A 26829-nucleotide genomic window follows, 5' to 3' on the forward strand; every position below is an offset into this window, starting at 1 on the left:
GGCAGCGGTGTGTGAGATGATGGTGACAGCAGCTTGTTTGTTTATGTTCCTGTGATTTTATTGGGTTTATTTTAGCCGCTCGAGCCCGTTATAGAGCTTCATTATGGCTCTGAGTTCAGGGCTTTGGGCTCCGGCGGTACAGCCGGGCTCCGGTTCGGGCTGCGGCACTGTGCTGATGTCAGTGCGGGTGTCGGTCTCCTCTCTGCGGGCTCTGTTCCCTCCGTCAGCCGGACACGATGAAGCTGCTCTCCGCCTGCAGCTCAGCATGGACCCGCACTGCCCGGGAGAGTTCCGCCTCACCCTCAGAGACACCGGCACCAAGGGCCGGATCCTGGTACGAGCTCCGGTTCTATCACACACACACACACACACACACACACACATCTGGTGGCCCAGCAGGGAGTAATGTAACAGCACAACTTGTCTTCCGGTTTTTGGTTCAGTGAGTTTAGTATGTTCTCCTCGCACTGGATTCCTCTCGACCTTTTAAAGCATGTCAGTAGGTGTGCTGGGTACTGTTGCCCCTAGAAGTGAGTAAATAGATGATAGATAAGTGAATGAATGTGTGATGGGTAGATAGGTGAGTGAGTGAATGGATGTATAATAGATATGTGAGTGGGTGGATGGTAGATCAATGAGTGAGTGAGTTAGTTAGTGAGTGAGTGAGTGAGTGGAAAACTAATAGATAGGTGAGTGAGTTGGTGGATGATAGATAAGTGAGTGAGTTGGTGGATGATAGATAGGTGAGTGAGTGAGTTAGTGGATGATAGATAGGTGAGTGAGTGGTTGAGTGAATGACTAACAGATAGGTGAGTGAGTTAGTGGATGAGTGAGTGACTAATAGATAATTGAGTGAGTTGGTGGATGATAGATAGGTGAGTGAGTGAGTTAGTGGATGATAGATAGGTGAGTGAGTGGATGACTAATAGATAGGTGAGTGAGTGGATGACTAATAGATAGGTGAGTGAGTGAGTGGATGAGTGGATGACTAATAGATAGGTGAGTGAGTGAGTGAGTGGATGAGTGGATGACTAATAGATAGGTGAGTGAGTGAGTGAGTGAGTGGATGACTAATAGGTGAGTGAGTGGATGAGTGGATGATAGATAGGTGAGTGAATGAGTGGATGACTAATAGATAGGTGAGTGAGTGAGTGAGTGGATGACTAATAGGTGAATGGATGAGTGGATGAGTGGATGAGTGGATGACTAATAGGTGAGTGGATGACTAATAGGTGAGTGAGTGGGTGAGTGAGTGAGTTAGTGGATGATAGATAGGTGAGTGAATGAGTGGATGACTAATAGATAGGTGAGTGAGTGGATGAGTGGATGACTAATAGGTGAATGGATGAGTGGATGAGTGGATGACTAATAGGTGAGTGGATGACTAATAGGTGAGTGAGTGAGTGGATGACTAATAGGTGAGTGAGTGGGTGAGTGAGTGAGTGGATGACTAATAGATAGGTGAGTGAGTGAGTGGATGACTAATAGGTGAGTGAGTGGATGAGTGGATGACTAATAGATAGGTGAGTGAGTGAGTGGATGACTAATAGGTGAGTGAGTGAGTGAGTGAGTGGATGAGTGGATGACTAATAGGTGAATGGATGAGTGGATGAGTGGATGACTAATAGGTGAGTGGATGACTAATAGGTGAGTGAGTGAGTTAGTGGATGATAGATAAGTGAGTGAGTTAGTGAGTGGATGACTAATAGGTGAGTGAGTGGGTGAGTGAGTGAGTGAGTGGATGAGTGGATGACTAATAGATAGGTGAGTGAGTGAGTGGATGACTAATAGGTGAGTGAGTGAGTGGATGACTAATAGATAGGTGAGTGAGTGAGTGGGTGGCTGATAGGTAAGTGAGTGGGTGAGTGAGTGAGTGGATGAGTGGATGACTAATAGATGAGTGAGTGAGTGAGTTAGTGGATGATAGATAAGTGAGTGAGTGAGTGGATGACTAATAGGTGAGTGAGTGGGAGAGTGAGTAAGTGGATGACTAATAGATAAGTGAGTGAGTGAGTGGATGACTAATAGGTGAGTGAGTGGATGAGTGGATGACTAATAGATAGGTGAGTGAGTGAGTGGGTGGCTGATAGGTGGGTGAGTGAGTGGATGAGTGGATGACTAATAGATGAGTGAGTGAGTGGATGACTAATAGATAGGTGAGTGAGTGAGTGGATGACTAATAGATAGGTGAGTGAGGGAGTGAGTGGATGACTAATAGATATGTGAGTGAGTGAGTGAGTGAGTGGGTGGCTGATAGGTGAGTGAGTGAGTGGGTGAGTGAGTGAGTGGATGAGTGGATGACATAGATGAGTGAGTGAGTGGATGACTTATAGATAGGTGAGTGAGTGAGTGGGTGGCTGATAGGTGAGTGGGTGAGTGAGTGAGTGAGTGGATGAGTGGATGACAGATGAGTGAGTGAGTGGATGACTAATAGATATGTGCGTGAGTGAGTGGATGAGTGGGTGGCTGATAGGTGAGTGAGTGAGTGGGTGGCTGATATGTGATTGAGTGAATGGATGGATGAAAGATGAAAGTGAGTGGATTGGTGATAGATGAATGAGTGAGTTAATGAGTAAATAGATAATAGATAGATGAATGAGTGAATGGATGGATGGTAGATAGGTGAGTGAGTGATATATAGGTGAGTGAGTGATAGATAGGTGAGTGAGTGATAGATAGGTGAGTGAGTGAGTGGCTGATAGATAGGTGAGTGAGTGATAGATAGGTGAGTGATATATAGGTGAGTGAGTGAGTGGCTGATAGATAGGTGAGTGAGTGATAGATAGGTGAGTGATATATAGGTGAGTGAGTGAGTGATAGATAGGTGAGTGAGTGATAGATAGGTGAGTGAGTGAGTGATAGATAGGTGAGTGAGTGATAGATAGGTGAGTGATATATAGGTGAGTGAGTGAGTGATAGATAGGTGAGTGAGTGATAGATAGGTGAGTGATATATAGGTGAGTGAGTGAGTGATAGATAGGTGAGTGAGTGATAGATAGGTGAGTGAGTGAGTGGCTGATAGATAGGTGAGTGAGTGATAGATAGGTGAGTGATATATAGGTGAGTGAGTGAGTGGCTGATAGATAGGTGAGTGAGTGATAGATAGGTGAGTGATATATAGGTGAGTGAGTGGCTGATAGATAGGTGAGTGAGTGATATATAGGTGAGTGAGTGAGTGGCTGATAGATAGGTGAGTGAGTGATAGATAGGTGAGTGATAGATAGGTGAGTGAGTGAGTGATAGATAGGTGAGTGAGTGATAGATAGGTGAGTGATATATAGGTGAGTGAGTGAGTGGCTGATAGATAGGTGAGTGAGTGATAGATAGGTGAGTGATATATAGGTGAGTGAGTGAGTGATAGATAGGTGAGTGAGTGATAGATAGGTGAGTGATATATAGGTGAGTGAGTGAGTGGCTGATAGATAGGTGAGTGAGTGATATATAGGTGAGTGATATATAGGTGAGTGAGTGAGTGGCTGATAGATAGGTGAGTGAGTGATAGATAGGTGAGTGAGTGATAGATAGGTGAGTGATATATAGGTGAGTGAGTGAGTGGCTGATAGATAGGTGAGTGAGTGATATATAGGTGAGTGATATATAGGTGAGTGAGTGAGTGGCTGATAGATAGGTGAGTGAGTGATAGATAGGTGAGTGATATATAGGTGAGTGAGTGAGTGATAGATAGGTGAGTGAGTGATAGATAGGTGAGTGATATATAGGTGAGTGAGTGAGTGGCTGATAGATAGGTGAGTGAGTGATAGATAGGTGAGTGAGTGAGTGATAGATAGGTGAGTGAGTGAGTGATAGATAGGTGAGTGAGTGATAGATAGGTGAGTGATATATAGGTGAGTGAGTGAGTGATAGATAGGTGAGTGAGTGATAGATAGGTGAGTGATATATAGGTGAGTGAGTGATAGATAGGTGAGTGAGTGATAGATAGGTGAGTGATATATAGGTGAGTGAGTGAGTGATAGATAGGTGAGTGAGTGATAGATAGGTGAGTGATATATAAGTGAGTGAGTGATAGATAGGTGAGTGAGTGATAGATAGGTGAGTGATATATAGGTGAGTGAGTGATAGATAGGTGAGTGATATATAGGTGAGTGAGTGATAGATAGGTGAGTGAGTGATAGATAGGTGAGTGATATATGAGTGAGTGAGTGATAGATAGGTGAGTGAGTGATAGATAGGTGAGTGATATATAGGTGAGTGAGTGAGTGGCTGATAGATAGGTGAGTGAGTGATAGATAGGTGAGTGATATATAGGTGAGTGAGTGAGTGATAGATAGGTGAGTGAGTGATAGATAGGTGAGTGATATATAGGTGAGTGAGTGATAGATAGGTGAGTGATATATAGGTGAGTGAGTGATAGATAGGTGAGTGAGTGATAGATAGGTGAGTGATATATAGGTGAGTGAGTGAGTGATAGATAGGTGAGTGAGTGATAGATAGGTGAGTGATATATAGGTGAGTGAGTGAGTGATATATAGGTGAGTGAGTGATAGATAGGTGAGTGATATATAGGTGAGTGAGTGAGTGATATATAGGTGAGTGAGTGAGTGGATGATAGATAGGTGATTGAACGAGTGAGTGGATGATAGATAGGTGATTGAACGAGTGAGTGGATGGATGAATGATGAGTGAGTGAATGGCTGATAGGTGAGTGAGTGAGTGAGTGGAAGATAGATAGGTGAGTGAGTAATTGAGATGAATTGGAATGTCCACGTTGAGCCCGGCCTTGTCGTCCAACATCAGTGGCTGAGCTCACAAATACCCCAGTGACCAAACTTGCCTTTCCAGCTCCAACACTGTATTAATGCCTTTCCAGGCCCATGGTCAGGTGTCCACATACTTCTGGCTCCTTCTGTCTCTTACCGGTGGCTGTACGTAAGCTTGGCGATACGCTGATGCTAGATGCTAATGCTAACACGTAGGCGTGTCTCTGGTTTCAGACCCTGGCGGAGTTCGACCTGCGCTCGGTGAGGTACGAGATCAAGTCGCCCCGCTGTCACGAGCTCCGAGTCATCAAGGCTCCGCACGACACGCTCAGCTTCACCTTCCGCAGCGAGCAGGAGGCGCAGGAGTGGGCCACCGTGGTGATGTCATCGCTCAGGGAGGCCCACAGAGGTCAGAGTTCACTCTCAGTTCTGTATCACGGTCAGTTTTCCCATCTAACACTTCTGAAGAGGGACATTTAATTAATAACAGTAAACACGGAGAGATGACTGAGAAGAGAAACTTACGCTTCACATAAAAACGAATCAACTCATGAATCAATGAATCACTTATAGCGATACTGTGAACGAAGCGTCTCTTCTAAAGGCACAAACACAAACACACACACACACACACACACACACACACACACACACACACACACGCACACACGCACGCGCGCGCTGCTCCGGTTTATCTTTACTGTGAGGCTTTTTTTAAGTTTATTTACTGCTAATCACACCCCCCCCCGATCGGAATCGGCTATCGGCCATCGGCCGATGTCCCTGAAAGGAGATCGGAAATCGGAATCGGTGCCAAAAACCCCGATCGGTCCATCTCTAGTTTTTGCCAGATCGCGATATTGTTAGCAAACGCGTGTCACTCGCTCTCAAGCGCGAGTTAGTCCCTAAAAGCCGAGCTACATCACTAGTGTGGATGTTTTTCGGATAAAACGTGCAAAAATACTGAAGACAAACGGTGGCAACATCACATTTATTTCAGCACTCGAAGCAAAAGCACCGGCGTGAGTACGAGGAGTGTCGGTCACTGCGTGAGTCCGAGAATGATGTGAGGCCAAAAACTGTGTCAGTGAATGAACAGAATACACAGGTTACGATCTGAGAAGGTTTAAAACACTAAAGCGCTAAGCGGAACGCTTTCCTACGCGTATGAGCATGGAAACTGAATCACTGAGTCAATGAGTCAAAAACGACTCTTTTCAGACGAATTATTCACTGGAATCGAATCAGAAAACTGTGCTCTTATCTGTGGTAAAGATTCATTCGTGTTGCCGACTCTGTGGGAAAACAACTCCGGTTCAAGAGATTCAGATGTTTAAACCAATCAGAGCTTCGAATTCAGATTCTGGGTGGAATTTCAAGCTCTCTTTTCATTGGTCGCTGTATAATTGACAGATATTCATCTTGCAATGCTAGCAAAGCATGATCAAATATTATTCGGGATTTTTCGATGCTCATTTGTTTGAAGTAAAGCGGACAGTATAAATGTGATTGTGAGATTCAACTGGTTTGTTTTATATAAATATTGTCAATATGAATACAAATACAGCCTGTATTAATACAAAAAACATTATAAGGTAAAATACGGGCGGTGGCCTGCCATTGTACTTTAAGTTCACATTATATCGTATCTTATACAACAGGTAGTTCCGACCTTACAATCTGATTGGTTTAGAAGCGTTCTAACTGTGCTGATATTCGTGATAACAGCACGGTCTTTTCATGGTATTACTCCGCTGATGCGTTGCCATTAACGACAAGCTTCATGCACACAAACGCGCACGCAGGCGACACAGACTTTATTCCCGATCGCGTTTTAAATCCGTTATCTGATACACAATCTAGCGCACTGTGTAGGGAACATAAATCATCATCTAGTTATACTTTCTAGTGCACTATGTAGTGAACATGAATGCGTTATCTAATACACTATCTAGTGCACTGTGTAGGGAACATAAATCAATTGTCTAATATATTGTCTAGTGCACTATGTAGTGAACATGAATGCGTTATCTGATATACAATCAAGTGCACTGTGTAGGGAACATTAATGTGTTTGTAACGCGAACATTTAGCTTAATAGCCCAGATAGCAGCTCCTAAGAGTTCTGTTCTCACCCATAATCCTTTGGTGTGTGCAAGATGTTTTTTGTTTCTTTTTTTTCTCTTCGGAAGTTCTTGACTTTTTCTTCTTCTTGTTCTTACCTCCCTGAAATGAGTTTTTGCAACTTGGGATGTCTGCTTTGTAGAGTTAAACTTTATATTCGTTGTGGAACTACTTTTTGGCGGAAGGTATTGTCAATATTAAAGCATATTTATTATGAAATTCAGGGCTTTTTTGATTTATTTTCTTTCTTTATTTTGTAAAAACTGTTGTATAAAAGCAATAGAACACTTGAGGTCGTGTGTTCTCACGAATAACATCAGGCTGTGATGATCTACGGCGACCGAATCACAGCCGTGATGTTATTCGTGATAACACACGACCTCTCGTGTTCTATTGCTTAAGTATATCGCCACTTTTCAAAAGCATATCGAGATATGAGTTTTTTTTTAGCTATATCGCCCAGCCCTACTGGAAGTGATGCTTAATTTAATGTACATTTAGTAACATTTGTACCTTAGATTTCCTGACTGTCATTTCCTGAGTGTTTTTAAAATAACTTTTTTAAAAAGTGTTCTTATATATTGCTAGTGAATATCGTTTTCGCAAAAATATCCCAAAATATCGTGATATTATTTAAAGGCCATATCGCCCACCCCTAGTGCGGATTCAAATCCTAAACTACAAGGAAGGAACTACCTTCAGCCCGACATCACAGATCCACTAGAGATGGTCATTTCTTTACAGTCTGTATATTGAGCTCACAGATCTGTTTTTGTTTTTATTTTTTAGTTGCTGGCATTGACGTTTACCACACTGATACTGCATCACAGTGTCTGAATACTGCAGAACAAAACACAACCTTGTCGATATCAGCTAAAGGTAAGCGACGGTGGAAACCTGCTCTCTTTTTTAAATTACTGGTGGTGGTTGCTCAGCGGTTAATGCCTAGTTCACACTATTCGATTTTCGCCCTAATTTTCGCTCACCGACTGGTCGGTGCTAGATTTGCCGGCTCGGGAGCGACTCTGCATTCGCTCGGCGATCGAAACTCGGCTCTCAATCGCTATGTGTGCACTCAACAACTCGATCCGAGCGGCTTGACGAGAACAAGAAATCTTTACAGCATGTCAAATATCTGAATCTGAGTTGCCCAACTGGCAATAAGTGCTATATCGAACAGCCAATGAGAACGCAAGATACGGTATAAGGGGAAACGCAGGGGAGGAGTGTAAAAAGGTGGGACAGGGGCGTAATACAACCCCTGGCAAAAATTATGGAATCACCACTCTTGGAAGATGTTCTGTCAATTGTTTAATTTTGTAGAAAAAAAATAAATCACAGACATGCCACAAAACTATCATTTTTCAAAATGTCAACCTTCTGGCATTAAGAAACAATAAAAAAAAAGAAACAAATATAATAGTTGTGGTCAGTCACAATTGCTTTTTTTAGATCAAGTAGAGGAAAAAAATATGGAATCACTCAAATCTGAGGAAAAAATTATGGAATCACTCTGTAATTTGCAGTTTAAAAACAAAACATCTGCAGCAGATTAGATTTGCTAATTATTCTTCAGTTTAAAAAGAGTGCTCACACCTCGGAGAGCTGTTGCACAAAGCAGATTGTCATGAATCATAGTTCCAACACAAGATATGTCAGTTGAAACAAATGAGAGGATTATAAAACTCCTTCAAGAAGATAAATCATTGTGGAATGTCGCAAAAGATGTTGGTTGTTCCCAGTAAGCTGTGTTTAAAATCTGGACCAAGTACAAACAAAATGGGAAGGTTGTAAAAGGGAAGCATACTGGTAGACCAAGTAAGACATCAAAGCATCAAGATAGAAAACAAAGCAATATGTCTTGAAAACAGAAAATGCACAACAAAACAAATGAGAAACAAGTGGCCGGAAAGTGGAGTCAATGTCTGTGACTGAACTGTAAGAAATCACCTAAAAGAAATGGGATTTACATACAGAAAAGCCAAACAAAAGCCATCATTAACACCTAAAAAGAAAAGAACAAGGTTAAAGTAGGCTAAAGAAAAGCAATCGTGGACTGTGGGTGACTGGATAAAAGTGATCTTCAGTGATGAATCATGAATCTGCATTGGGCAAGGTGATGATGCTGGAACTTTTGTTTGGTGTCTGTCCAATGAAATTTATGAAGATAACTGCCTAAAGAAAACATGTTAATTTCCACAGTTGTTGATGATATGGGCCTGCATGTCGGGTAAAGGCACAGGGGAGATGGTCTTCAATAAATGCCAAAGTCCACATTGAAATTTTGGACGCTTTTCTTATTTCATCCGTTGAAAGGATGTTTGGTGATGATGACTTCATTTTTCAAGATGATAATGCATCTTGCCATAGGGCAAAGGACGTGAAAACTTTCCTTCAAGAAAACATATAATGTCAATGGCATGGCCTGCAAATAGTCCGGATCTCAATCCATTTGAAAATCTCTGGTGGAAATTGAAGAAAATGGTTAATGACAAGGTTCCAACCTGCAAAGCTGATCTGGCAACAGCAATAAGAGACAGTTGAAGGCAGATTGATGAAGAATACTGTTTGTCATTAGTTAACTCCATGCCTCAGAGAGTTTAAACCATTATAAAAGCCAGAGGTGGTGCAACAAAGTAATAATGGTGCAGTGTTTTCTAATGATTCCATAATTTTTTCCTCAGATTTGAGTGATTCCATATTTTTTCCCTCTACTTGATCTAAAAAAAAGCAATTGTGACTGACCACAACTATTATATTTGTTTCTTTTTTTATTGTTTCTTAATGCCAGAGGGTTGACAGTTTGAGAAATGATAGTTTTGTGGCATGTCTGTGATTTATTTTTTTTCTACAAAATTAAACAATTGAAAGAACATCTTCCAAGAGTGGTGATTCCATAATTTTTGCCAGGGGTTGTATAGTTTATATCAGAATACATCAGCACACACAAGTTTTTTTTAAATTTTTTTAATGCATTTTCTCCCCCTTTAGCGCGTCCAGTTGCCCGATTGCATCACGCTTCCTCTCCACCTATGCCGATCCCTGCTCTGACCGAGGAGATCGAAGCTAACCCACGCCCCTTCCGACATGCGGGCAGCAAGCCGTATGCATCTTATCACCCACACATTGACGAGTGTTGTACCACCTAGCGTTGTGTACGGAGAGACACACCCTAAGAGCACTCCTTCCTCATCTCTGTGCAGGCGCCTCTAATCAGCCAGCAGAGGTCGTAATTGCACCAGTCTGACAGAGAGAGACTCCATCCGGCTTAGTCCCGCCCATATCTGAACAACAATCGTTGTTCAAGTGGCCGCTCAGCCTCAGTCGGCAAGGCAGAGCCGAGGTTCGATACGATGTATTCGAGATCCAGCCCTGGTTGCAGCGTGTGTTTTTACCGCTGCGCCACCTGAGCAGCCACGCACAAGTTTTTCTGACCTTATCGTTCTCTACGAAAAAACACGACACCCACGCTGCATTGCAGAAAATATTTATTAACCTCCAACTCGCTATAGAAAAATCCATGCTGGTCGTGTTGCCAAATCCACTCAGATTCATTTATTTTTTCTCCTTGATTTTACGCTGCACGTCAGCGCACAAACTTTGATCGCTCACTACTTGTTGACGTGCATTTTTGGACGTGGTATCATTAAACCCCTCGTCACTTCTCACGTGTGTTTTCATGACAAAACGTAGTTTGGGAGACCAGAGAAGCTCACCTGTGATTCAAGGTAGTGATAGATGGTGTAGTGTGAAACCCCCTATCACCGATCAGTCGTGTAGAGTGAAATCCACACCGACTTGAAAGACTCCCGATTACAAGAGATCCAGTCGTGTAGTGTGAACTGTACAGCGACCTGACGACTTGGAAAGTCGGGTAGTGTGAACTTGGCATAAGGCACAGGACCAGTGATCAGGTTGCTGGTTCAAGCCTAATGGCCTGGAGAAAGAAGCTCCTCCTGGACTTCTCTGGGCTAAATAGGCAGTTACTGGGATGGTTTGAGTCGTTGATCATTTTTATAGCTCTGGTGCTGCATAGTCTTGTGTATATAGCACCTGAGCTTGGATGACCTGTAAGCCCAGGTCAGGTCCTCAGGTAGCCCTTCTTGACCAAAATAACTCTGGATTTTGAAAGTGGTTCCTTTCAGGCTTCTTAATACCTTGGTGCTATTTAGAGAAATGTCACACATTTGCACCAGCTTTTATTGAAATCAAGGATGTGTCATCAACGGAGGGCGCTGCTTTTTTGGCACCATTCCACCTCTGACTGATGTTTCTTGGTGTGTATCGTTTGTTTAGAGGAGTTGTGTATTGAGCTGGCTAGAGCCATAGAGGCTGGAGACACACGGGCTGCGGTGCAGAACGCCACAATGCTGGCACGCCACCAGATGGCGCTCACCATCCAGCCCACGTTAAAGGACTTTGAAGACAACGAGATCAGGTGAGTTTGTTACTAAGTAGTTGTTCTCGGGGGACTTCATATAGTACACTCTATTTTCTGGGATCTGACCCCAACCCTAGCGATGCCAGAGCTGATCCCAACCCTAGCGATGCCAGAGCTGATCCCAACCCTAGCGATGCCAGAGCTGATCCTAACCCTAGCGATGCCAGAGCTGATCCCAACCCTAGCGATGCCAGAGCTGATCCCAACCCTAGCGATGCCAGAGCTGATCCTAACCCTAGGGATGCCTGAGCTGACCCTAACCCTAGCGATGCCAGAGCTGATCCTAACCCTAGGGATGCCTGAGCTGACCCTAACCCTAGCGATGCCAGAGCTGATCCTAACCCTAGGGATGCCTGAGCTGACCCTAACCCTAGCGATGCCAGAGCTGATCCTAACCCTAGGGATGTCAGAGCTGACCCTAACCCTAGCGATGTCAGAGCTGACCCTAACCCTAGGGATGTCAGAGCTGACCCTAACCCTAGCGATGTCAGAGCTGACCCTAACCCTAGGGATGCCAGAGCTGACCCTAACACTAGGGACGCCAAAGCTGACCCTAACCCTACGGATGCCAGAGCTGACACTAACCCTAGGAATGCAAGAGCTGACCCTAACCCTAGGCATGCCAGAGCTGACCCTAACCCTAGGGATGCCAGAGCTGACCCCAACCCTAGGCATGCCAGAGCTGACCCTAACCCTAGCGATGTCAGAGCTGACCCTAACCCTAGGGATGCCAGAGCTGACACTAACCATAGGAATGCAAGAGCTGACCCTAACCCTAGGCATGCCAGAGCTGACCCTAACCCTAGGGATGCCAGAGCTGACCCCAACCCTAGGCATGCCAGAGCTGACCCTAACCCTAGCGATGTCAGAGCTGACCCTAACCCTAGCGAGAGGGGTTAGGGATGCCAGAGCTGACCCCAAACCTAGGCATGCCAGAGCTGACCCTAACCCTAGGAATGCCAGAGCTGACCCTAACCCTAGCGATGTCAGAGCTGACCCTAACCCTAGCGAGAGGGGTTAGGGATGCCAGAGCTGACCCCAACCCTAGGCATGCCAGAGCTGACCCTAACCCTAGCGATGCCAGAGCTGACCCTAACCCTAGCGATGTCAGGGCTGACCCTAACCCTAGCGAGAGGGGTTAGGGATGCCAGAGCTGACCCTTACCCTAGGAATGCCAGAGCTGACCCTAACCCTAGGCATGCCAGAGCTGACCCTAGGCATGCCAGAGCTGACCCTAGCCCTAGGCATGCCAGAGCTGACCCTAACACTAGGGATGCCAGAGCTGACCCTAACCCTAGCGATGTCAGGGCTGACCCTAACCCTAGGCATGCCAGAGCTGACCCTAACACTAGGGATGCCAGAGCTGACCCTAACCCTAGCGATGTCAGGGCTGACCCTAACCCTAGCGAGAGGGGTTAGGGATGCCAGAGCTGACCCCAACCCTAGGCATGCCAGAGCTGACCCTAACCCTAGCGATGCCAGGGCTTACCCTAACCCTAGCGAGAGGGGTTAGGGATGCCAGAGCTGACCCTTACCCTAGGAATGCCAGAGCTGACCCTAACCCTAGGCATGCCAGAGCTGACCCTAACCCTAGGGATGCCAAAGCTGACTCTAACCCTAAGGATGCCAGAGCTGACCCTAACCCTAGGCATGCCACAGCTGACCCTAACCCTAGGGATGTCAGAGCTGACCCTAACCCTAGCGATGCCAGAGCTCATCCTAACCCTAGGAATGCCAGAGCTGACCCTAACCCTAGGCATGCCAGAGCTGACCCTAACCCTAGGCATGCCACAGCTGACCCTAACCCTAGGGATGTCAGAGCTGACCCTAACCCTAGCGATGCCAGAGCTCATCCTAACCCTAGGAATGCCAGAGCTGACCCTAACCCTAGGGATGCCAGAGCTGACCCTAACCCTAGGCATGCCACAGCTGATCCTAACCCTAGGGATGTCAGAGCTGACCCTAACCCTAGCGATGCCAGAGCTCATCCTAACCCTAGGAATGCCAGAGCTGACCCTAACCCTAGGCATGCCAGAGCTGACCCTAACACTAGGGATGCCAAAGCTGACCCTAACCCTAGGGATGCCAGATCTGATCCTAACCCTAGGGATGCCTGAGCTGACCTAGAGAGGTCAGTTACCGACAACCGCCAAAAAGTCTTATTTGAACTACGAGCGGAGCTACACGTCTCTACAGAGTAAAGCTGTGTTCACATGATATCCAGCAAAATCATTGTTTCCTATGGAGTGAGGCAGCACTGTTTACCTTGCCACTGATTTGCTGCTTTGCCCCGCGTTTTTTGCCACTGCACTCAAAGTTCACTCTGGTGTGGTGACTAGAGAGCTGCCAACTGTGCCCGCTAGATGGGGCCCAGTCGGCTGGTAGCAGAGCCGAGATTCGAATTGGGGTGTTAAGAATCTCGCGGCTTCATAGTGCTTTAATAAGATTTAATCTCCGAATGACGACGCTGCAAAGCTATATATTGTGAAACTAAAATACATGTCCATTTTATACAAAACTGCATGTGAATAACCCCTCAGTACTGACGGTCACTTGTTTTTAAGTTTGCCGCTCAGTGGTACATCCGGCAGGAAGCTCGCAGGTTGTGACGCGCGTCTTGCGAAAGGTGTAATCGCTGCAGTGAGTGGCATTACGTGCCCAGCGCAAAATGCTCATCATAGGACGGCCCAGGTGGCACAACAGGCCATTTTGAACTCTTCGAGTTTGAATTTCAGCTCTGCTACCGGTTGTCTGGGCGCCCCCTAGCAGGCACAATTGGCAGTGCCTGCAGCTGACAAAATTGGCCACCGGTCTGCTGGCTGGGAAAAGACCGGAGCAAAACGAGTGGGTGGGGTCTTCGACGCTGTGTAAGGACCCTGGTTAATACACGAGGTGCTTGTACAGAGGTGGAGGAACGTGGAGATCAGTGTGCGACTCTCCATGCACAAGACTGGCCTCATGTGCGTATTAAGTGAAGTATGGCTGTATAAGAAGGGGTCAGTGGACTACACGTGTGTCAGAGGGAGCATGTGTCAGGCAAATTGATTTGATTGATTAATTACTTTATTGATCCCACAAACACAAACATCACACAACGACATTACAATGTAGTACAGGGGAAAAAACAGTATTACAGTAATACAGTAACAAATATATATATAATAATATAAAAAAAATAAGAATATAAGACATCTAACAGAACAAAAACTAAAGGGGGGGGGGTAGACTAAAAGGTGCAGTTATAGACATTGTGTGCAATTAAAGCTGTGCAAATAAAAACAGTACCATGTGCAAATTGCAAATCAAGTAGTACCATTTCCAGGGTTTATTGTACCAGGTTCTTCGTCCTTCTCTTGCACCAGTGAGAGTCATTATAGGTTGCCACAGCTGGACAGAATGACTTTCTGTAGCGCTCTTTGTTGCAGCGTAGTTGGCGGAACCTACTACTGAAAATATTCCCTCCTGCAACAGTTTTCTGGGAGAAGTGCAGGGGTGCCAGTATTTTTGGCAATGAGTGTAAACAAATGGAAATGGTCAGCAACATTCAACCAGTCAGCACAAAGGCACTGCATTTACATGTACATTTACATTTTCTGCATTTAGCAGATGCTCTTATCCAGAGCGACTTACAGAAGTGCTTCCATAGTAAACATTTCATTTCTCAAGTTTTAGTAAACAACAGTCAAAGAACACGAATCTGCTGAAACCTGTTAGAACCAAAGTGTTTTTTTTTGTTTTTTTTGTTTTTGAAATGGAAGAAAATGTTAGTAAATAAATACAAGTCAGCTTAAGTGTTTAGTTAAAAGGTGATGAAGGTTTTTAATCGTTTTTTAAAGACAGCGAGAGACTCAGATGTTCGGACAGGCAGAGGAAGTTCATTCCACCACTTGGGTGCTAGAACAGAGAAGAGCCTTGATGCTCGTCTTCCTTTAGTCCTGGGTGGAGGCTCAAGTCGAGTGAGACCAGAGGCTCGGAGGTTGCGTGGTACAGAGCGGGGTTTGATTAGACCACGAAGGTAGCTTGAGGCTGGTCCATTTTTGGCTTTGTAGGAGAGCATCAGTGTTTTAAACTGAATGCGTGCAGCTACAGGAAGCCAGTGAAGAGAACGCAGCAGTGGGGTGATATTGTAGCAGTGTTTGGGCTGGTTAAAAACCAGACGGGCAGCTGCATTTTGAATGAGTTGCAAGGGTTTAATAGTGGACATGGGAGCTCCTGCCAGGAGGGAGTTGCAGTAGTCCAACCGTGAGATTACAAGTGATTGGACCACTGCACTTGAGTGAACTTCATATTTGGATTTATGCCTTTTTGAATGGAACATTAAACAGAGGAAGTAGCATCAGCTAATGTTAGTTAGCGCAGGGTTTTTCAAATGCTGAATCAGAACCCTTAGGTGGGTCGAGAGCCGAAAAAAATGGGTCACAGAGAAAACTAATAATAATTAAATTAACTTGTATGTGAACCCCCCCCTTGTGGATGCTTTATGTTACATTTTGTAAACCACACAGAGTAAGATGCATTGCTTGTGTTGCCTGAGTCATGTAAAAGAATCATGGACAAAATGTGGGTCACTTAAAAAACAATTCTAAGTTCTCAAAAATCACTGAGCGTACCTTTAATCTGAATATCGTTAATCCTCTTTTTGTCGTGCACTTTCAGCTTGGCTGTGGCAGTTGAAGATGCCACATCGTCCTGTTGTGTCTCCGTCAGAGTCCTTCCCCATGCAACCGTGGGTGCTCTTAAACAGCAGGTAAGTGGACTCACAAAATCCACCAGAAGGAAGTGCTGCACATCCAAAGTGTAGCCAAAAGTATGTGGACACCAATTCCAAAGCATCAATTCCATATCAAACTCCAGGCATTAATAATTACTGGCTGCTACAACAGCCTCAACTTAGGCATCTCGGAATTGGCATGAGAATTTGAGCCTCAGAAGACTGGGCATTCTAGTTAGTTCTAGATTCTAGATAGTTGGCATTCTAGTTCATCCCAATTCAGACCTAGTTCAGACCTAACATAGGTAAACCATGGCCAGTATGCATTTGGGTGGACGGAGCACTCCTAAATGTGTCCACCAGATAGACACATGGTGAGTTATGATTTATCCATTAAGAGAAAGCTTTTCCACTGCTACAGAGTCCTATGCTATGTTGTGCTTTACACCTCTTGTGAGCTTGTATGGCTTGATAATAAAAGCTGAGGTCTGGGTGTCTGAATCACAGTCAATGCCGATTTGGGAGGGACTCACATCAGTACATCCTAAGTACTAGTCCTAATCCGAATAAACAAGAGGGTTGTGTCATGAAGGCTGTGCGGAAGAAAAAACATGGCAAATCAAATATACCGTCAAATGATCCGCTGTCATTGACCTCAGTGATTTATTCAGTCTAGGATTTTTATATGCTGCTCTTAAGGCTTCATGTGCAGCTGCTCGGACAGCAAAATGTAATTTATGAAGCTCTTAATAAACAGTTTTGTGCTGATGTTGCATCCAGATGTAGTTTAAAGCCCCGTGTTGAGGGTTGCAACCAAGAACCAAGATTATTTATCTTGAAACTCGACGTCTATTGGTTCTGGGAGTGGCGTTGAGTTTCAGGGTACTTTTTCCCATAAGGATGTTTGGGAAACCTGTTAATGCGTTCCATGGTTCCGTGGAACTGCATATATTTTAGGCTAATGTAAAATAATGGGGTTGTTTTTGACACTTATACACTGAAAATAACACAAATATAATATAAAAAACACTCACTCACTCACTTTCTTCACTGCTGGAGCCTATCCCAGCTTTTCAATGGGAGCAAGGCACACAGTAACACCCTGGACGGGGCCCAGGGACCAGTCCATCACAGGGCAGACACACATACACACACACACACACACATTCACCTATAGGGCAATTCAGTGTCTCCAATTAACCTGACTGCATGCTTTTGGACTGTGGGAGGAAACCGGAGCTCTCGGAGGAAACCAACACAGACACGGGGAGAACATGCAAACTCCGCACAGAAAGGACTCAGACCACTTCCCCTGGGGATCGAACCCAGGACCTTCTTGCTGTGAGGTGACAGTGCTACCCACCAAGCCACCGTGCCGCCCCAATATAAAAACACTAAAATACAATTGAAAACAGTAAACAATCAATAAGAAATACAATAAAAGCTGCACTTTATTGTTACTTCTTTATTGTTTCCTTATGCTTGTTAAACGTGGAGATGTTTGATCTTGGAATACCGTATTCCGTTCAGTAAAGGCGCATTCACCTGAGAAGTGACAATAGCTTTTGTGCTGCTGTGCCGTTATTTACTATGGAGTGTGACGGTGCACAAAACTTAACAAAACGTATTGTACTAAAACAGCGAGCGAGGAATTTCATTAGTGGAGACACTGATGAGCAGAAATAATTAAGAGAAGTTTAGTGTTTCTGTGTCGTTCTTTTAATACATTGTCACCTTAAGCTTTTTTTTAATGATAAGCACTTTAGACTAAAGCTAATTCTCACAATTTCTCAAAACCTCGAGCTGTAACACAAGTTTAAAAGTGAAACAGGAGGAAAATCCAGATAAACACAGATACATGTCGAGCTTTCAGAGCTTCTGTTGGTTATTCCACACAAATGCAGATTCGTCTCATATTCGCACTTTGATGAAGTTTTACCGCTCAAGCCGAACGCTGAACAAAATGTCTCACACAGGTCGAGTTTAAGGGTACAGATATCTCAATGAAGGTCAGGGTCAAAGTCCGAAAGCTGAAAAGAGGAGTGGACTTTTGATACAAGTGTACGCTCAGTGCTGTAAATGTAAAGTAGTTCTTGATTGACTTCTTGATTACAATTTTTGGAAATCGGACTATTAGATGGGTCCTGGTCTGTCACAAATCTAGTATTAGTCTTGGGTGGCGTGGCGTTCAAGTATGCTAGCCCACTGCCACTGAGATCCGGGGTCCAAATCTCAGCAGTGCTATCAACCGGTTGGGCGTCTGCACAGGCATGATTTGCTAATGTCTGGGAGCTCTGTATTTAGTTAGTATTAGTATTTAGTTTTTTTTAGTTTATTTAGTTTTTATTCTAAATGCACAGTGTTCTGTGAGCTGCTTGGCCTAATGGTTTGCGGCTAAGTAGCTGTTGCTTCTAGACTTTTCCGCATCACAATCAGCGTTCACCAGGGCAGCTTCTCAAGGGAGGAATTATAATAAACTGATAAACTTGTGGGCGGCATGATGGCTAAGTGGGTAGCACTGTCGCCTAACGGCAAGAAGGTCCTGGGGTCGATCCCCAGGCGGGGCAGTCCGGGTCCTTTCTGTGCAGAGTTTGCATGTTCTCCCCGTGTCTGCGTGAGTTTCCTCCGGGTGCTCTGGTTTCCTCCCACAGTCCAAAAACATGCAGTCAGGTTAATTGGAGACATTAAATTGCCCTATAGGTGAATGTGTGTGTGTGTGTGTGGACTGCGATGGACTGGCGCCCCGTCCAGGATGTTACCGTGTGCCTTGCGCCCATTGAAAAGCTGGGATAGGCTCCAGCACCTCCCTCCCCCCATGACCATAACTGGATAAGCGGGTAAGAAGGTGAGTGAGTGATTAACTTGTTGGGATTTGTTTCTTTAGATGATCTTTGTGTATGGAAGTTGCTTGTATACTAATGTTATGCCTGGTAAAATAGCCAAATCTATTCATCAGAACAGGGTGTCCATATACTTTTGGCCATGTAGTGTATAGTTCAATAAGTCAGGTGGCTAAGGAACCAAAAAATGCTGTAAATCAACAAAATGTGCTTATCATTCCCTCTGTTTCTCTCTGCCAGATGTTTGCGGAGTACGGTTTCCACCCCAGGGTCCAGCGCTGGGTCATCGGTCAGTGCTTGTGCTCCGAGCAGCGCACGCTGGCGTCGTACGGCGTGTGTCGGGACGGAGACACCGCGTTCCTTTACCTCCTCTCAGCACGCCACGCTCGCCTCAGCCGACTGCAGTGCCAGCAGGACCAGGAGAGCGCACTTCTTACAGCCACACCCACACCCAAACCAGCGCCGCCCCCGGCACCACTCGCTCATGACTGGAGGGGCTACAGCACTCTACCTCCCAGGCTCCATCACTCCAATACAGGTGTGGGTTTCCCTCCTAGACTGAAGTCTAAACGAATTAACCGGATTAAATGAATCAAATGTTTTGGATTCTACACCATGATTAACAGAGTTACAGTATCACCAGTTAACCTAGTTTTACACTCTTCAGCACAGTTTTAGCTTACTAAGCTAACACAGTTAGCCTCAGGCCATTCAAACCAGCAGGCTGAGGCAGCACAGCCTTCCTCTGTGTACCGAAAATGGTTAAACTGTCCCTGACGAGCCCGAATTTACAAATAAATGACACTTGTACACCTTTATACCTTTTAAGGCACACTAGTAGGCGCATTTTAAGACATGCCTTCTTCTTGGGAGTGTAGGATGACGTAAAATGCGTCTATATAGAAAGATCACGAGGTTTTCGGACAGATCCATATCCTCATCTGACAAAATATCAACAAATTTTAACATGTAGTCATGGGACAATTTATAAAACGCAATAAAAAGAAGAATCTGTAATGTGTTAATCCTCTTGAATATTTATGTAACAGATTCCTGCACTCCAAAAAAGTTGGGACAGAGGCGTGTTCATTATTGTGTTGCATTAGCTCTCCTTGCAATCCTGCGGCAATTCAGTTAGCAAACAGTTAGTCAAAAAAGATGTCGAAGTCTAAAGCAGCTAAAAACACTAGTCAGGTAACTTAGTTTTAAAAACTCCCAACCAGTTCTGTGGACACACGGGGTGGGCTGTCAAAACACAGACGAGAAATTTTGTCTTTGAGACAGAACGTGAAGCTTTGCACCGTCGCTGGATGTACTAGGTTTACATTCAGCTATTAAGGTAGCTGTGCTGTGTATTGTAGTCTCCATGATCACGCTTTAATGATCATGTCTTTGCACATTTAGTTGAATAGAGGACTTACAAAGCATTTCCATCTACGTGTATAATCATTTACATTTTTCCTGTTGTCCCAACTAATTTAGAGCTACATTTGTATTTAACGTTTTAGTTTGATCAGAGGTGGTGCTTTCAATTGTACTCTTTTAATTACCAAGTCGTTTTTGTCGTCCCGTGATGGATTGGCGTCCTGTCTGGTGTGTTAATGCAGTGACCCACCACAACCCTGACCGGGATAAAGCAGGTGGTAAAAGATGAAAATAAAATAAAATGGAAATGACATGGTTATGTCAGATCAGAATGGGACGAGCTGTGTAGGTTTTTTTTTGTCTCTGAATATCCTGTACATGAGGTAATCGTGTGTTTCTGTGTTGGTTAAACAGTGAGCGGTGGTGGAGGAGCTGAAAAACACAGCATCGGTGACATCATGCATCTGGAGAGGATAAACCTGGGCAGTCCAAGTCTGAGACCGGCTAACACACAGGTACCTCTAAACGTCCTATAGTACCAGATACCACAGGACTCATTCAGGTGTCTGGTGGAGTCAGGGCTGTTTTTACAGCAAAAAAAGCATTGTGGGTGGTGCGAATGATTTGGCTCATGGATGAATATGACCTACAAATTTCCTACGAATGCCATTCCACCGAATGGGTGCCATGTGTGTGTAGTAACTTGTTGAAATTAAACTTTATTTTTTATCTTTGTTTAACACTGAACATAGTAACACACACACTTAACTACTCTGAATGTGTATCAGTTAATCTCAGGCACCTTTGTTTAATTCTTACAAGGTTTTTTAGTGGAAGATGAGCTGTATATGAGTAACAGGACTGAAAGTAACAGGAATGAATTAGTACAGTGCCTTGCAAAAGTATTCAGCCCCCTTGAACTTTTCAACCTTTTGCCACATTTCAGGCTTCAAACATAACGATATGAAATTGTAATTTTTTGTGAAGAATCAACAACAAGTGGGACACAATCGTGAAGTGGAACGAAATTTATTGGATATTTTAAACTTTTTTTAGAAATAAAAAACTGAAAAGTGGGGCGTGCAATATTATTCGGCCCCCTTGCGTTAATACTTTGTAGCGCCACCTTTTGCTGCGATTACAGCTGCAAGTCGCTTGGGGTATGTCTCTATCAGTTTTGCACATCGAGAGACAGAAATGTTTGCCCATTCTTCCTTGCAAAACAGCTCGAGCTCAGTGAGGTTGGATGGAGAGCGTTTGTGAACAGCAGTTTTCAGCTCTTTCCACAGATTCTCGATGGGATTCAGGTCTGGACTTTGACTTGGCCATTCTAACACCTGGATACGTTTATTTGTGAACCATTCCATTGTAGATTTTGCTTTATGTTTTGGATCATTGTCTTGTTGGAAGATAAATCTCCGTCCCAGTCTCAGGTCTTTTGCAGACTGCAACAGGTTTTCTTCCAGAATGGTCCTGTATTTGGCTCCATCCATCTTCCCATCAATTTTAACCATCTTCCCTGTCCCTGCTGAAGAAAAGCAGGCCCAAACCATGATGCTGCCACCACCATGTTTGACAGTGGGGATGGTGTGTTCAGGGTGATGAGCTGTGTTGCTTTTATGCCAAACATAACGTTTTGCATTGTGGCCAAAAAGTTCGATTTTGGTTTCATCTGACCAGATCACCTTCTTCCACATGTTTGCTGTGTCTCCCAGGTGACTTTTTATAGATATCTTTGAGAAATGGCTTTCTTCTTGCCACTCTTCCATAAAGGCCAGATTTGTGCAGTGTACGACTGATTGTGTCCTATGGACAGATTCTCCCACCTCAGCTGTAGATCTCTGCAGTTCATTCAGAGTGATCATGGGCCTCTTGGCTGCATCTCTGATCAGTCTTCTCCTTGTTTGAGCTGAAAGTTTAGAGGGACGGCCGGGTCTTGGTAGATTTGCAGTGGTCTGATACTCCTTCCATTTCAATATGATCGCTTGCACAGTGCTCCTTGAGATGTTTAAAGCTTGGGAAATCTTTTTGTATCCAAATCCGGCTTTAAACTTCTCCACAACAGTATCTCGGACCTGCCTGGTGTGTTCCTTGGTCTTCATGATGCTATCTGCGCTTTAAACAGAACTCTGAGACTGTCACAGAGCAGGTGCATTTATACAGAGACTTGATTACACACAGGTGGATTCTATTTATCACCATCAGTCATTTAGGTCAACATTGGATCATTCAGAGATCCTCACTGAACTTCTGGAGTGAGTTTGCTGCACTGAAAGTAAAGGGGCTGAATAATATTGCACGCCCCACTTTTTAGTTTTTTATTTCTAAAAAAAGTTTAAAATATCCAATAAATTTCGTTCCACTTCACGATTGTGTCGCACTTGTTGTTGATTCTTCACAAAAAATTACAATTTCATATCGTTATGTTTGAAGCCTGAAATGTGGCAAAAGGTTGAAAAGTTCAAGGGGGCTGAATACTTTTGCAAGGCACTGTAAATGCATGAAATACAGCAGCATGAAGTTCATGCTAGAAGCACGAGAACACTGGGTACAGTCTAGTGATTTATCTTACTATATACACTGCCTGGCCCCCAAAAAAAAAGGTCACACGCACTAATATTTGGTTGGACCGCCTTTAGCTCTGATTACGACACGCATTCGCTGTGGCATCGTTTCCACAAGCTTCTGCAATGTCACAACATTTATTTCTGTCCAGAGTTGCATAAATTTTTCCCCAAGATCTTGTATTGATGATGGGAGATTTAGACCACTGTGCAAAGTCTTCTCCAGCACATCCCAAAGATTCTCAATGGAGTTCAGGTCTGGACTCTGTGGTGGCCAATCCATGTGTGAAAATGATGTCTCATGCTCCCTGAACCGCTCTTTCACAATCTGAGCCCGATGAATCCTGGCATTGTTATCTTGGAATATACCCGTGCCATCAGGGAAGAAAAAATCCATTGATGGAATAACCTGGTGGTTCAGTATATTCAGGTAGTCAGCTGACCTCATTCTTTGGGCACATAACGTTGCTGAACCTAGACCTGACCGACTGCAGCAACCCCCAGATCACAGCACTGCCCCCACAGGCTTGTACGGTAGGCACTAGGCATGATGGGTGCATCACTTCAGCCGCCTCTCTTCTTACCCTGATGCGCCCATCACTCTGGAACAGGGTAAATCTGGACTCATCAGACCACATGACCTTCTTCCATTGCTCCAGAGTCCAATCTTCATGCTCCCTAGCAAATTGAAGCCGCTTTTGCCTGTTAGCCTCACTGACAAGTGGTTTTCTTAAGGCTACACAGCTGTTTGGTCCCAATCCCTTGAGTTCCCTTCGCATTGTACGTGTGGAAATGCTCTTACTTTCACTATTAAACATCTCCCTGAGTTCTACTGGAGTTTTTCTACCATTTGATTTCACCAAACGTTTAAGTGATCGCCGATCACCATCATTCAAGATTTTTTCCGACCACATTCCTTCCTCAAAGATGATGTTTCCCCCCCCACTGTCCTTCCACTTTTTAATAATGCGTTGGACGGTTCTTAACCCGATTTTAGTAGTTTCAGCTTCTCCTTAGATGTTTTCTCTGCTTGATGCAGCCAATAATTTGACCCTTCTGAAACAGATGAACATCTTTTCCACGACCACAGGATGTGTCTTTCCACATGGTTGTTTAACAAATGAGAAGCTACTCACTGCATCAGTTAGGGTTAAATAACTTGTTGCCAGCTGAAACATAATCACCCATGCAGTAATTATCCAATGGGAGGCTCTTACCTATTTGCTTAGTTAAATCCAGGTGGTGACCTTTTTTTTGACCAGGCCGTGTATATACTGTATATGCTTTGTTAGCCACCTTTCATGTTGTTCTTCAGGACCACTACAGAGCAGGTATTATTTGGGTGGTGGATCTTTCTCAGCACTGCAGTGACACTGACATGATGGTGGTGTGTTAGTGTGTGTTGTGCTGGTATGAGTGGATCAGACACAGCAGCGCTGCTGGAGTTTTTAAATACCGTGTCCACTCACTGTCCACTCTATTAGACACTCCTACCTGGTTGGTCCACCTTGTAGATGTAAAGTCAGAGACGATCGCTCATCTATTGCTGCTGTTTGAGTCGGTCATCTTCTAGACCTTCATCAGTGGTCACAGGACGCTGCCCACAGGGCACTGTTGACTGGATATATTTTTGGTTGGTGGACTATTCTCAGTCCAGCAGTGACAATGAGGTGTTTAAAAACTCCAGTAGCGCTGCTGTGTCTATTATCAATCTATTATTAATCTCTATTTTCTGTCCTTTCTAGGTGGGCTGGTCGTGCCCCTCTTGTACATTCATAAACAAGTCAGCGAGGCCAGGCTGTGAAATCTGCAGCACCGAAAGACCCAACCCGCATGGCACGAGCCAAGCCGAGCAGGCAGCGCTTCTTCTATAAGAGCGTTTTTTTCTTCTCTCAGTTTTCACACTGTGAACTCGATCAGGCTGAACGTAGCCGACATGAACCTGTAAATTAATACGTGGAAGAAATGAGAAGACTGATCATTCAGCCTTGCACACACATTTAGTAAACAGAGGTGAAGTCCGACTCCCGAGCTCCGTAAGAACTACTCCATAAGATTTAAGAACCACCTAAAGGTTTATTTTGCATGTCAAGTGCCATCTGTCCCTGGTCAAACCATTGTTCATCTGTTTCAAAGACAACTACACCACGTCTTGATCTTTAAAAAAAAAACCAGCAGCTTTAAACTGAGATTTTGGGGAGGTGTTCCAGTAGGAACCTTTAATCTTTGGTTTGTTAGAGTCTTCAGTGAAAGATTATTTTTAAGTAAGCTCTTTTCACCTCTCGTAAATGCAGTTTTACACTCAGCCAGTGGCCGGAATCCATTTAGTGCTTCAAGATAATCTCGAGTGCAATGGCTAGGCCACCTGAAATGGAAAATGTGGGGTTCGCTACAAGTAAACTCCATGTTTGAGATTCAGTTTATCACTTATTTACCATAAATTACATTAAATAAACAGTCTTGGAAATAGCAGAAATTAGTTTAAATGCAACCTATAAAACTGGATTTATTATTATTTTTACCTTAACTGTTCATTGTTGGGGGTGGCATGGTGTCTCGGTGGGTAGCACTGTTGCCTCACAGCGAGAAGGTCCTGGGTTCGAACCCCAGGCGGAGCGGTCCGGGTCCTTTCTCTGTGGAGTTTGCATGTTCTCCCCGTGTCTGCGTGGGTTTTTGGGAGCTCCGGTTTCCTCCCACAGTCCAAAAACATGCAGCCAGGTTAATTGGAGACACTGAATTGCCCTATAGGTGAATGGGTGTGTGTGTGTGTGTGTGCCCTGCGATGGTCTGGTGCCCTGTCCAGGGTGTTACTGTGTGCCTTGCGCCCATTGAAAAGCTGGAATAGGCTCCAGCACTCCCCCGCGACCCTGATTGGATAAGTGGTTAAGAATGTGAGTGAGTGATTGATTGAGGGTTTATTGTTGGCCAACATTATTAAACTAATTTATTAGATGTACCGTGGCACAATGGCACAGTGGGTAGCACTGTCGCCTCACAGCAAGAAGGGCCTGGGTTCGATTCCCCGGCCGGACGGCCAGGGTCCTTTCTGTGTGGAGTTAGCATGTCAACCCAAGGGGGGTCGGCCAAAGCCCTGATGGATTGGTGAACTGTCTGGGTTGTGTTCAGTGTGTCCAGGCAAACCGGATCAGAAAAAAAGTGGTGGTAAATGAAATGTAATGAAAAAAATTACTAAATTATTAAGTAAACATAATAATAATAATTATAATAAATAGTAGTAGTATTGACACTGCAACGTCATTAGCTATCCATGAACCAAAGATAGCTAAACCCATGAAGCTGCACCGTTCTGACGCTTAAGTTTTTCTCCACTTCTCATGTAGCTTCATAGTCTGATAATAAATAAATGAAAGAACGAATTTGTGATGCCCTGTGATGAACCACTGCCCCAACAAGGTACTGTGGCAGTGTTCCTGGAATAAAACCCAGTGTGACGCTGATCAGTCTGTAGGTCCTGGATTCTGTAAAGACGCTTTGAGTCAAAGTTCATTGTAAAAAGTGCTATACAAACAAATAAATAAATAAATAAAATCGATCAGGATACAACTGTACTGTATATATACTGTACATTAAGTGTACATATACTGTACATTAAGTCTTATGCAAAAGTTTGGACCCCCCCCTCGTTAAACGTTACAGTTTGTTTGTTCTCTAGTTACGTTGGCACATCTAGAGTAAAGTAAGATGCAGTAATTGTGCCAGGTTTTACACATCCTAGTGCCATATTTCTGTTTATTTACTTGGGGTGGTGCAGCTGTTTTGCACTAGCCTACCACCACTCAGAGGTGCTATCGGCCAGCAGGTCATGATTGGCTGTGTCCAATGGGGTGACCAAAGCCCTGTGTCTAGTGTGTCTAGTGTTTTTCGTTGGGCCCGTACCTCATGTTGCGACCCAACCTGGATAAAGCGGTTGATCAATGTACTAAAACCAGCAAGGTTGTAAATTACATTTACAGCATTTAGCAGACGCTTTAATCCAAAGCGACTTACAGTACTGTGACAGTATGTACACTGATCAGCCATAACATTAAAACCACCTCCTTATTTC

General features: G+C 44.3%; 1 protein-coding gene across 2 annotated transcripts; it reads left to right on the top strand.

Annotated features, from left to right (window-relative positions):
- On the top strand, nt 1–26316 carry sharpin (SHANK-associated RH domain interacting protein). Of its 2 annotated transcripts, none has more exons than XM_062993398.1 (8): nt 1–334; nt 4953–5157; nt 7632–7721; nt 11139–11280; nt 15940–16030; nt 19075–19372; nt 20614–20714; nt 24509–26316. In XM_062993398.1, the coding sequence occupies exons 1-8, from the start codon at nt 104–106 to the stop codon at nt 24635–24637; spliced, it is 1287 nt and encodes a 428-aa protein (XP_062849468.1). In that variant the 5' UTR covers nt 1–103; the 3' UTR covers nt 24638–26316. The 2 variants fall into 2 exon arrangements, with proteins under 2 accessions (XP_062849468.1, XP_062849469.1); XM_062993399.1 differs by having other exon boundaries at nt 4953–5127.
- The last annotated feature ends 513 nt before the right edge of the window (nt 26317–26829 follow it).

The sequence above is a fragment of the Trichomycterus rosablanca genome, chromosome 4 (assembly GCF_030014385.1).
Source record: "Trichomycterus rosablanca isolate fTriRos1 chromosome 4, fTriRos1.hap1, whole genome shotgun sequence".
Classification (NCBI taxonomy): Eukaryota; Metazoa; Chordata; class Actinopteri; order Siluriformes; family Trichomycteridae; genus Trichomycterus; species Trichomycterus rosablanca.